General features: G+C 40.8%; 1 protein-coding gene across 4 annotated transcripts in view; it reads left to right on the forward strand.

Moving 5' to 3' along the window:
- The window catches only part of kiaa0825 (KIAA0825 ortholog), a 117,738-nt gene that overhangs the window by 19,000 nt on the left and 86,291 nt on the right, over window positions 1–12,447 (forward strand). For all 4 annotated transcript variants that reach the window (XM_086313993.1, XM_086313992.1, XM_086313995.1 and 1 more), the window contains exons 7-10: window positions 4,640–4,807; window positions 7,009–7,082; window positions 7,257–7,514; window positions 11,575–11,852. In XM_086313993.1, the coding sequence (XP_086170119.1) occupies window positions 4,640–4,807; window positions 7,009–7,082; window positions 7,257–7,514; window positions 11,575–11,852 (778 nt within the window). The remainder of the gene's footprint in view (window positions 1–4,639; window positions 4,808–7,008; window positions 7,083–7,256; window positions 7,515–11,574; window positions 11,853–12,447) is intronic.

Genomic DNA, 12,447 nt, shown 5'->3' on the forward strand with positions numbered 1-12,447 from the left:
ATATTGGTAAATCACGGCAGGAGGCCTCCCATAATAAGGCTGTCTGGGTGAGCAGTGGGCCGCAACTGACGAAGAGGACCCCAGCTGTCACAGGGCCTAGCAGCCGGTCCACAGTGACTTCATACTCTCCTTCTACCCAAATACACACTGAAAGGTGCACAGACGTACCCCAAGGCACCCATATGACCCTGCTTGACACCCTGAGAGATGAGCACACTAGGAGGCACGGGTACACAGAAAACACAAGCAGGAAGAGAAAGTATAGCATGGCAATAGCTCCATGTTAACAGTGAAGTGGAGCACTAACAGACTCATGCAGCTATACACCTATGACCACTGCAGGAAAAACTAACAAGGGAGTGTGCCAAGTCAGGTGTAGTCAGTGCTTTACTTGTACTGTTTGTTCTGCATTTAGAAGTACAATATGTGTTAACTGTGTGTTCAGGAACTGTAAACTGGGAAATGTTAACAAAGGTCAATACAGGTATATAAAGGATTTTGTTGCTACAAAGAACAGTGCTACAAAAACAAATCAAGAGTCATCATTTGACTCATGATTTTCATGGAACAAAAGAAAATGTTTGCATTTTGCTTAATTCATTGCCTTTGAATGCATTGAATGTGGAGTGAAATGTTGATCTGTTCTGATAACAGCGGTTAAAATACCTGTCCTTCAAAATTAGAGTTAGAGGATTCACGTAAACAAGGCTCTAGAATTATATCCCTGTTTTTATTTAGGTGACTTTCAGGATATTAATAAAAACAAATAAAAAAAGCCTCATTGAACAAGAGGACATCTGTCTAATTTAGTATTATTCATTTTATGAACTATGTAAAGCACTTTGATTTTCCAATATGTAAGATGTACTAAAATTGCCTTGTCTTCTAAAATTACTTTTTCCTTATCTGGTGAGATTTAATGAAACCACATGTTTACATCACCTGTAGAGGGTATTGTAGGACACAGGCATCTGCACAAACATGGAAAAGTTGCCTTCACATATTGCAATGACATGATAAGAGCCTATAGTCCAGCGTGGCATCGCATAGGCAGACCACCCTCAGACGGTCGGATTTACTACAGAGAGACAGAGCAAAAGAAAGAAGAGGAATAGAGGGACAGGAGGATGAAAAAGGAAGGGAATGCTGTGCTGGAGAGAAATTAAATCAGTGGCTAAATTATTGCATGATTGCCCATTCCCCAAAGACTTGGGCATCATTTGGTAGAAAGTGTCTAATAATTGGTTTTCGGCCATGTCAGACACATGCAATTCCCCCTGCTAATGGCTCTGTTAGGAAGAACTGGGCCTCCTGGGTTAGAGAAGGACAGAAAATAGCCAGGCGGCAAAAAAGCCACCTACACCCTCATCCTTTTTTTTTTTCTTCTTTTCCCTCAGATAAACGAGGGAATGAGAGAGAAAGAGAAAGATGCAGAGAAGGCGCGAGATGACAAGAAGGAGAGAATGTGTATGTGAGCAAAGAGGAAATGAAGTGGCAATAAGTGCAGCCAAAGGGGAAATGCTCTTCACCGTGAGTTTAATACATCAGACTGGGGATTTGGCAGCCCGCCACACAGCAATTGTTTACCTTTTTGCTCACTGGCTGCATCTGTTCTGTTTTGTAAACGGCACTAAACTATTCGCCCGTAAACACCGGAATCAATAACAACTGCTAAGGGAATTCCCTTATCCCGCCCCTCCCTCTCTTTCCCTCCCTCTCTTCCCCATGTTTTCATCCCTAACCACCACCCCTTTTCCTTCCCCTAGATCTCCTCCTCTCTCCCTTCTCTCTCTGTTCTCTGCCAGTCATGAGCAGTGTTTGTGTGCACACGTGTGTGCGTATGTGAGAGAGAGGACTGTGGAGATGGTGGAACCCACAGAGAAAAGTAGAAGAATGATGGCTTGCCAAAAATACCTGCTCTGTTTTTTTTTCTTCCCACTTTTGTGTTACATTGTTGTCATTATTAAAAGATACAAACTAAAAACTGGCCACTGTAGACCTGCGGTGTTTGATTTTTCCTGGACATTTTTTCAACAATGGCACTGTTTTCGCATGAAACATAAAGATGAATAACGCGCTACTTGCCTTGAGGGCTTTTTGATAAGATGCCAACTGCTTTAATGGTTATCACAGAATATGGCTTAACATTTGTCTTTTTGTTTATAGGAGCATCCTCACTCATAAGCTCCGTCCATAATGTTATATGGAAGGAGCTGTTATACTGTATAAACATATCATTTTTGCCCTGCTTTCACCACTGGCTCCTCCTTTATTGATTCTCACTACATTGACCTTTGGTTGAACTCTTCTGGCTGCTAGTGCCCTTCCTCATTCTGCTCTATAAGACATGCCATGTACTATGCTATATGACACACCTGGGTGCTTTTAAGCACACCCTCTCCATCAAGTGGCTATGGGAGCCTTCATTTGGCCTCACTGTTGTGACAAAGGTATAATGAGGTTTAGATGGCTATGTACTAGACTGCTATGGCTATAGGGCTATTTGGCTAGGGAGACGACTATAAATACCTATATAAGCTGCGCTGCAGACCCCAATGAAAGGCTGAGGCACAGCATTGCTGAACATCAAGGTCATGCGTGCGACTATTTAGGGTGTGACTTAGTGAGCAAGTGGAGCTGTCAAAGGGTCACAGGTTGAGGGAATGAACAGAATGAATGGTAAAGAGGAGAAAGAAGCTCTGGAAAAGGTGATACTTAGACTGAGGTGGGGGTTAATGGTTGCTGTATGCCACAGAGAAGGTTAAAATGGGGCAACAGGGTGGGGATATAGTGGCAGCTTTTTAGTAGAGATGCACCGACTGGGAATTGAATTGGCCAAATTAACCAGTGTTACTGTTACTCTTAATTATACTATCGATTCTATTTATTTTGTTTTTGAGGTTGTTGATCCCTGTGCAAGCAAAACAGAGAACTCAGTATAGATATAGATAAATAGTATAGATAGTATATAGCTATTTCATGCCGAGCATAAATTCATACATGGATCGTAGATTTATGTACCACAAAATAAACCCTTTAAAAATGGATACAGTTTTGAGAGTATTCAGACAGACAGACACACGGATAATGCACAGATATAGATATTCAATAATTAAGAAGACACGCTAATGGCAATGTGACTATCAGCCACAGCCGATGTTTGGCTGATAACTTAATGCATCCCTACTTTTTAGATAATCCGGTGCAGTAACTGTGTGGTTATATCAACAACATTTCCTGGCTTGTCCGGTTGATTGTTTACTCTTGAGTTGTTGACAGCTTTAGCTCTTGATTTGCTGGTGACTTCAGAAATAGACAAGATTGGTGGTGCGTGCGTGAATGTGCAAGCTGGAGAACGAGACCGGCACATGGGTGTCAGCCAGGTCACGCGTGTACACATGCAGCATGATGTAGTCTCTCTAGCACAGACTCCCACTGGACCCCATTACAGAGGAGCTGCTAAGCTGCAGACCCATGCAGCTTAATTACACACACATGCACGCGCTCACACATATACATGAACGTAAGCAAACACACCAAATTACACATCTGTTCACTTGTGATTTCACACAGCCGCGCGCACACACACACGCACGCACATAAATATATGTATAGACGTAGACTTGGAAAAACAAAAAAATTTGAGGTCAGAATTTTTATTCCATGGAGGCCATAGAAATCCGGTTGGTGTGAGACAATTGTCTTGCACGACTGACATGTGCAAATGTGCATTCGAGCACCTCCTGCAAATCAAGTTATTCATAATGGCCTGCGTTACATGCTCGTAAACAAGTGTGCGCACACCCAACAGATACGAAAACACACAAAAACTCATCGACTCTCATTTATTAACACTCATATAAACATACACAAGTGCCCACACACAGCACACTGAGTCAAACCTCATGCATGATTAAACCAGGCATCCTTGGGGACAATGTGTTTTCATATTGTCAGATTTTGTTTAACAATATGGCAAAATTTCATTAGGATTCAGAGGCAATAATGTTACAATTATTGGAAAAGGACCCCCCTCTTCTTCCCGTCTCAACGCTCAATCATCTCCGAGCTTTCAGAGTCAAGGCTAATACCGAGCTCTTCCATTCCCAAATGCCTTTGCAGTGGAGGAGCTCATTTAAGCGGACACACAAAAGTATTTGTGCATGTGTCTGGGAGTATGGCAACGCATCTCCTAGCCGCCCATTCTCCAGCTTAATGCGGAACATCCCCTGGGTGATGGCTTTGGCAGCCTCCAAAATGGGAAATCCATATTTGCCAAGGGGGTCATCGGCGGGTTATGGGGAGAAAAGTTTTGTGCTGAGAGAGAGGGATGTGCATGTGTGACTTCTCTGGGAGCAAAGTTTTGCATATTTTTTTCGCTGTCTCTTTGTTTGTGCCGTGTTTTGGGAAAACATGAATGGGTCGATATTTATAAGAGGTGTTGTGCGAGGCAAGACTTGTGGAGGGTGGTGTTTTCCGATGAGTGCATGTAGGCGGGGAGGTTGGGTTGAAAACCCATTTTCATGAAAATGTTTATTCCTTTACTGAACTATAAACTGTAGTGCATCTCTTTGCTAGTCATGCATTCCTAAGCATGCACACTGTTTATTTGATCTCTTCTCTTTTCCCCCCTTGACAGCACCACTGGAGCTTCCCACGAAAAGTCGGAGCTTTAGTTTGACCTCCCACCAGTTGAGGGCATTAACCCAGCTGGCTTGCACCCTGCTGGGATTTGAGAGCGATGTGAAGGAGCTGGTCACTAACACGATCTTCATTGACTGTACAGGAGACACTCCTCCTATAAAAGGTAATCAGTTACTCAAAAAATGCACACATGTATCTATCTATAAATGACAGACAAAAGTAAAAAAAAAAAGAACTCTTGACCTGAACTATGAGGAGATTTGGTGGCTCTTTCATGCCAAGGGCAACATTTTGCTAGAACGATTTATGTCTACATGTCTCCACAGTATGGAGGGTCACAGCAAATCAAAACAATGATCACAGTTGGCCTCTCCCAAGATAACAGTGCTCCAATTCATAGGGCATGAGGTTTCAGTCAGGGGCTTACTAAGTATTAAAGCATGATGTAAAAATGACTGAACACCTACAGTATGGGGGATTTTGATCGGACTTTTTAGACAGTGTCTCCTTCACCATCATCAAACCTAATATCATGCAATATAAAGTGCTTTGATACAACAGAACTGATATATAAATGCCAATCCATTTCCATTTTCAATAAACTCTTCATATACTTTGACTAAGACGCTTGGTAAGTTTTTGTTGATTTGTTGTTTTTTATCTTTGAAAATTATTATTGGTCTTGTGTGTTCTTGTTAAAACAAATATCAGCCAATCACTAGACAGCAGTGCATATAAGGAATGTGACCTCCTGAAATTCATAATGAGCTCCAGAATGGTGGAAAAAAGGCGATTTAAGTGACTTGGAATGGTTGTTGGAGCCAGGCAGGATGGTCCAAGTACTTCAGAAACTGCCGTTTATACTATCTAAACAGCCTACCTGAGTATTGTTGCTGACCATGTCCATCCATTTATCTTCTGACCGCTACTTCCAGAAGAATAATGCACCAAGTGATGTTTTGACAAAGCTCAATTAATCTCAAACATTTTTCTTGAATACAATAATGAGTTGACTATGGTCAAATGGCCTCCACAGTCACCTGTGGGATATCGTGGAATAGGAGATTTGTATCATGAATTTTCAGCCAAGAAGCCTGCAACAGCCATGTGATGCTGTCAGTCAATGTGGACCGAAGGAGGAGGAATGTTTCCAGCACACTGTGAAATCTGTGCAACGTAGAATTAAGCCACAATTAAGGCAAAAAAAAAAAAAGGGCTAGGCATCTGGTACTAGCAAGGTGTACCTAATTAAGTGTAAGTGTCTGGTGAGTGTACAAGATTATGTATCTAAAAATAAAATCCTCTCTTTAAATCAGTGGTCAAACAAGGACAACATAATTCCTTTTAATACCTTTAAATTCATAGAATTCACAGAAAATTGAAATAAATGCACACACACACACACACACACACACACACACACACACACACACACACACACACACACACACACACACACACACACACTGTTACTTACTTGTTCTTTCCAAAAGTCTCGAGTTGTGTCTGAAGAAATGTGTTATTTTAGTGTACTTTCTGGGGTGTTATATAAGCCTTTAGTATCCCTTTCCTCTCTCCCCTTTGAACTGCTGCTGCGGAAATGTTAAATGAAAGCTTTTGGTGCATGGAGTAATTTCCATAAAGGTTACATTTACAAAAACAAGACTTGCAGAAAGGCTCAATTTACAGGGAGGTAAACAGCCTTTAAAGGGCAGTTATCCAAATCATTAATTCCAGGCAATCAAACAGCTTAATTACCAGAAATTCATCAGATGGGCTTAAAGGTCAAAAAGTGATGCGCTTGCTGCTTCCTTCTTCTTCCATTGCATGCGGTCTTGTTCAGCTAAATTGCCTCGCCTGGGGTCTTACTCTTCGCCTTCTGATTAGGAAACTGTGGCCTTGATGTTCAGGCTTTTTAATTGCAACCCTAACCCAACATCCTGTACGCTTGTCTTCATGTCAGCCCCTCCTACACTCCCCCTTCTTCCCACACAGGCTCCCTTCATGGAATTACCCCATTTAAGGCTCATACTATCTGGGTTCAAATCAAATTTAAACCCCAAATTTAGACTTTTAAAGCAAATGCCAGTGGCAATTTTTTTCTACTCCATTTGAGGCATGTGCATTTATACTTCTCATGTTGGCCAATAGGGAAATAACAGTATACTTAATATAGACGTAGTCATTCTAAATAATCCATAGACTTGAAAGATATTACAGATGATCGCGATTCATTTTCAAACCAGGATTTTTCTGAAGTTTCATTGTCATTGTTGATAACTTGTAAGTTTGACTGAGCTGTTTCCTAGTCACACTGTAAAATAAATCTCTTTAAATTGATCAAAAACGTTATCGTGCTTTTAGGCATCTTGAAAAAAAGCAAAAAGGATTCAGACAACACAACTGAGAGCAAGAAATCCACCACAGAAACAACAAAGGTACAACTTTTACATGTTTCTTTATCATTACAACTATTTCATATCATGCGGGCATATTAACTTTTTTTTAGGATTGCAAACAAGCAGTGTTTTATAGCAGTGAAATGAACAGGTAAAGTATTCCCTTCACCATTCAGACATTAATTGGCTGTTGGCTCATTTCCTGTTTGCCAGGCAAAGGTTCTGGAGTTCAACTGGAGGTCAGCATTCAAGGGACTAGTCCCTCACATGGAGCATTGCGTAAAGGTGGTGCTGGATAATGTCTGTGCTAAGAATCTACAACAAGAAGACGAACTGCATTCTTCTGGACATCTCTCTGTCTCCCTGAGCCTGATTACTAGACCCACCTTCACCACTGCCAGCAACACACATCTCAGAGAAGACACATTCTCCTCCTACTCAGAGGCAGAGACTCCCAGAATGATAGCCAAGGTACTCTTGCACATAGTGTCGAGTAAACCGATGTTTAATTGTAATTTGATTTAAGTACATTTGCTTCAGGGCAGTCCTTAAGTAGCTCTAGTTATTAGTATGTAGTTATCCAATGATTCTTGTCACACAAGCCGTGCTGGAGGAATGTTTGGTTTTACTGTAGATCAAATTAGCCCACTAATACAGTGCAGGGCCTTAATCAAGCAAAAGTAGAATTTCTCCTGTGGTTACTCCTGTTGTCTTTAAGAATAATTTAAAAAAGAAAATAAAGGTCCAGACAGGCTGGAATTTAACTTCTGAATTCTCCTATTGTTAAATACCCCCATTGCTCTCATTATAGAGATAGATTCCTCTTATTAACCTTTCCTTATATCAAGTCCTTTCTATCATTCAGTACCAAATAGCACTAATTCAGAACCTTATTCTCTCTCCTTTAGTCAATTATTTTGTGTACTAAATGTGTAAAACTCAGCTGTTGTCAAACGTGCAAAAAAGGAAGACACACATGAGTCTAATGCGTAGGTTTATTCTATGAGCAATATCTGTACAAGGCCCTCATTGTCGTGCAGTCTTGTGTGCTAGTTCCTTTTGCCATACACAGTGGACTCACTGTCCTCTTCACCCAGAACAATGCAAGTCTCCAAACAATACCTAGACCCAGGGAGAATAATGTTTTTTGTTACCCTAGCAGAAAGGTCTCTGTGCAAAAGAGGGCCCGAATGATTTGGGCATGACACCTTGAAAAGTTTCCTCGAAAAAAGTCATCAGTATTACCAGAGTTCTCTAAAGACAAAAAATAAACAAACAAAAAAAAAAACATTTAACCACTATGTAGGTTAGATGGGATGTAGAGAAAGGTGTTGAAAGTGGAAAGTGGAGGGTATATGGTGCACTAATGATCTAGGGATGTATTATGAAGGCAAAGAGGCTTGGTTAGTGAACAGAATAAAGCAGGATAAGCAGAAGGGGTGAGAGAGGGCCTGAGAAATGGCAGGGAGAGGTGAAGCAGAAACCAGAGATTGACTTTTCTCCAAAGGTAAGGCTGGTGTCTAATGTGAGACAAGGTTTAGAATTTAACACTCTACAAAAGGATCTCCAGTGTGGCCAGCCACATACACACTGTCACTATGCTGTTTTTTTCCTCTTTTTTTTCACTTTCGCTTTTCTTCATTTTCTCTGCATTTTTAAATTTTTCTGAACAACTTTTCAGGGAGTTCTACCTGAAACTTTCCCCAACTCACATTCATCTTCCTCTCAACTACCCACCACTCTCCCCTACACTGAGCACTATTCAGACTCTTATCATTACTGCCTCACCTTTCTTCCCTCCTCCCACTCTCTCCTCCCCTAACCCTTTTACACTGACAGTATTTGTGGCTCTCACTGCTAACGAGTGTCAGAATTTGTCTGTACTCAGGACCTGTACAGCGTAGTTATGTGTAGGTCAACGTTTCAAAGATGAGTCTTTCAGCCCAAAGGTTATACATGCATGCATTTGAATTCAATAACACTGAGCTAAAAAGATATTCAAGACAAATACATATATGTGTGTATGTGTGTGTGTGTGTGTGTGTGGGAGGGGTGGTATATGTGTTTATACACACATACTCTATGTGTTTGCTCGAATATGCTTGAACATGCTCTAGTGTCTGAGAAGAGCAAATTTACTTTTTACAAGACAAAACCTTGAAAATTGCCGGTAGAAAGATATTATGATAGATCAATATTTCTCACATTTATATTCATTTGTTCATACCTCAGTCCTCGCTTTTTTATCTGAACCCACTTTCCTCTGTCTATATTACCATAAATATGCAGGTTGCAATGATACTGTTCATCCATCACAGTACTTGATGATGTACTTTTATTATTGGCAGATAGATGAATTACAAACAGCCTGCTTTCAACAGCTGTAACTCACCCTCCTGTCAGAACCTGGGATTGAACTCTCCTTGTTTTACTAGACCCTTCTAACCTTCATGCCAGCTTTCTATTATAGCAGCAGAAGTGCCTTTTCTGTATTCAGACTTTAGCGAAGCCCTCACCTGCGTGTTCATTTCTTCACTTGTCTGTCTACTCCACATTCTGCACACACATAAACAGGGCTCGCTAGCACTTTATAAAATCTCTTTCACCTTGCTGCAATAGTCCTGGTGGGATCACACGCTTTGATCTTAGCTAGTTAAGGTTTCAGACTGACTTCAACTGGCTTCAGTGTGTGAGTGTTTATATGTGTGCGAATACTGTATTTGTATGCTTCTTCAGGATCTTTCCATTATGCTCCTTTTTTCTCCCATCAAAGATAAGCTCCTAATGACAACATTCAGTCCTGTATTGACTTAATTGTCCAAGCGGTCATTGTTTGCCGGCCCCACAGAAAGCTTTTATCGAGAAAATTGTTTGAAGAGATTGTTAGATTGTCAGCTGCAGACACACTGTTAGCTGTAACAGAAATAGAAATGGTGAACTTCTCAGTCCTCTCCGACAGCTAGTCAAGTAATCCCGTGACTGTAGAAGCAGGTGATTCACACTATGACTGACTGATTGATTAAACTGCAACAGTCTTCTGAGTGTTATTTTCTTTCTTCAGTGTGACCTAGATAAATAGATCCAGCAGATATGGGCCTTGTGCTATGTTTTAAGGCTTCTACTGATCCACCTGGCTCATAACTTAAGCATATGCATATTTTAGGTCTATACATTTGGATTCACAAATACAGCTGTGTAAGAAGTTTTCACAGTAATGTAAAAAAATTGACATTTGATTAATTTATCAACAGCATAAAAGCAGAAGTTTTGCTGGTTTGATTCGTACAATGCCAAGAAGGAAAGATATCGACAATGACCTTAGAGAAGCAGTTCTTTCTGCCCATCAATCTGGGAAGGGTTATAAGGTCATTTCCAGACAATTTGAAGCCAATCATTCTGCAGCGAGAAAAACTATTCACAAGTGGAAAACATTCAAGACAGTTGCCAGGATCTTTCCAGGTGTGGAACTCCCAGCAAATTCACCCCAAGGTCAGACTGTGCAATGCTCAGAGAAACTGCAAAAAAATCCCAAGAGCTACATCTCATGTTAAATGTTAAAGTTCAAGAAAGTACACTAAGAAGAAAACTGAGTTTTTCTTGTTTGGAAGCGCTACCGGGAGAAAGAATCTTTTCTCTGAAAAGAAGTGGCGCCACATCTTAAGTCAAATGCAAAGTTGCATTTGAACAAACCTCAGCACTCCTGGAACAATGATAGACAAGACCAAGATGATTGACCATAATGCACAGTACCACATTTAGTATAAACTATGTACAGAATATGAGCACAAACTTCTTGTACCATGTGTCATACATAATGGTGGAGGTGTAATACCTTGGGCTTGTTTTGCAGCCACAGGACCTGGACACAATGTAATCATTGGTATACATAGGACTTCATGGTCAACTCAAAATTTTCTAGAGTCAAATGTGAGGCCATCTGTCCAACCAATAAAGCTTGGCCGAATTTGGGTCATGCATCAGGACAATGATCCTAAGCCCAGCCGCAAATCTCCAACAGAAAAAGAAACTATCAGTGCGTTGCAATGGCCCCAATGAAAGATCAGAACTCAACCTGATTGAAATGCTGTGGTGCGTCTTTATTGGGCCAAGCTTCTTTCCTGTCTGACTTCCACCTCCTCCAGTGTGTTGTAAAATTTGTATTAGATTGTGACTACGGTGATTAACAATGTTATAAAATATGACTGATGTTTTTTTGTTTGACCTAATGCTGTGAATTTTTAACAGCAAAGTTGATGCCGAGTGCATGTCCTCAGATATTTGTATTCATCGTTTGCACTTGTCACTGTTTTCAGTAGTAGGCAAACACAAGATAAATGCCTGTGTAATACTCAGCTCAGTCTTGAATCCTTGTCATTCTGATCACTTCTCACAAATGTTCCATTATTTACATTTAATGAGGTCTCTTTTTACAGTTTTTTTTTTTTTTTTTTTTGTTTCCTCTTACTGACAGATTTTCCCTCTGTTACTGAAATCATCTTGCCTCATGTTTGCGATCTCTCTCCCCCCTCAGTTTTGCGGAGCAGTCATGTCTGAAATGGATGCCTTACTACCACTGGCAGCAGCCTGCAACGAGAGCTCTCTTCTGCAGGTGCGATCAAGCTTTATAGAGTCATGTGGCAGAGCAGCATTTGCCATGTTGGGTCGTTTGCAGGAGAGGGCCCTGGAGGTACCATCCTCTGCTCCCCTGAAGAACTTGCATGCTCTACTGGCCACTTGCATTTATGTGCACCAGCGACTAGAGCACTACAGTGCCAGGCTGAAGGATTCCAGTACTGCTGCAGCTAAAATGTAAGTAGTGTGTTTCCAGATGTTTATGGACATTTACAGTTATTTTGTTTAAACTTCACGCAGCTGAATTATTTATTTGCCTTGCTCCCATGCTTTGTCTTTTTCCCAACTTTTTTAGACCTGGTGACTGCCACGGCCAGTGACATTATGTCTCCTGGTTTCCATTTAATTCCTGTTCTCATGAATGCTATATCTGTGGAATGCTTTGAGGGCTTTTATTTTAATTTGGCACAGACAATTACTTGGGCTAAAGGAAGAGCTGATAAGAGTTTGTTGGTCAAAGGTCGCTTGCAACTTCAAATCTGTACCATTTTTATGATTTCTAGACCTTTAGGAAATTTGACAATATCTGGCACAAACACTCACTTGGACTCAAGGCTGAACTCATTAGAATATGTTGGTCAAAGGTCAAGAGTCAAGGTCACTGTAAACTCACAAAACATGCTAATTATGACTTTCACATGAAATTTCACACATTGGTCTAACAGGATAAACTGATGAAATGATGGCCTTTTGCATTTAAAAGGTCAAATGTCAGCTTAACTGTGGCACCGTAATGTTCCACAAAAAGACTTTACTAGTCATTATTCAACTG

This window comes from Aulonocara sp. 'chitande type north' Nkhata Bay, linkage group LG12, assembly GCF_057382095.1.
Source record: "Aulonocara sp. 'chitande type north' Nkhata Bay isolate Kocher_YH1m ecotype deep benthic linkage group LG12, A_spYH_male_GT1.1, whole genome shotgun sequence".
In the NCBI taxonomy this organism is placed as follows: Eukaryota; Metazoa; Chordata; class Actinopteri; order Cichliformes; family Cichlidae; genus Aulonocara; species Aulonocara sp. 'chitande type north' Nkhata Bay.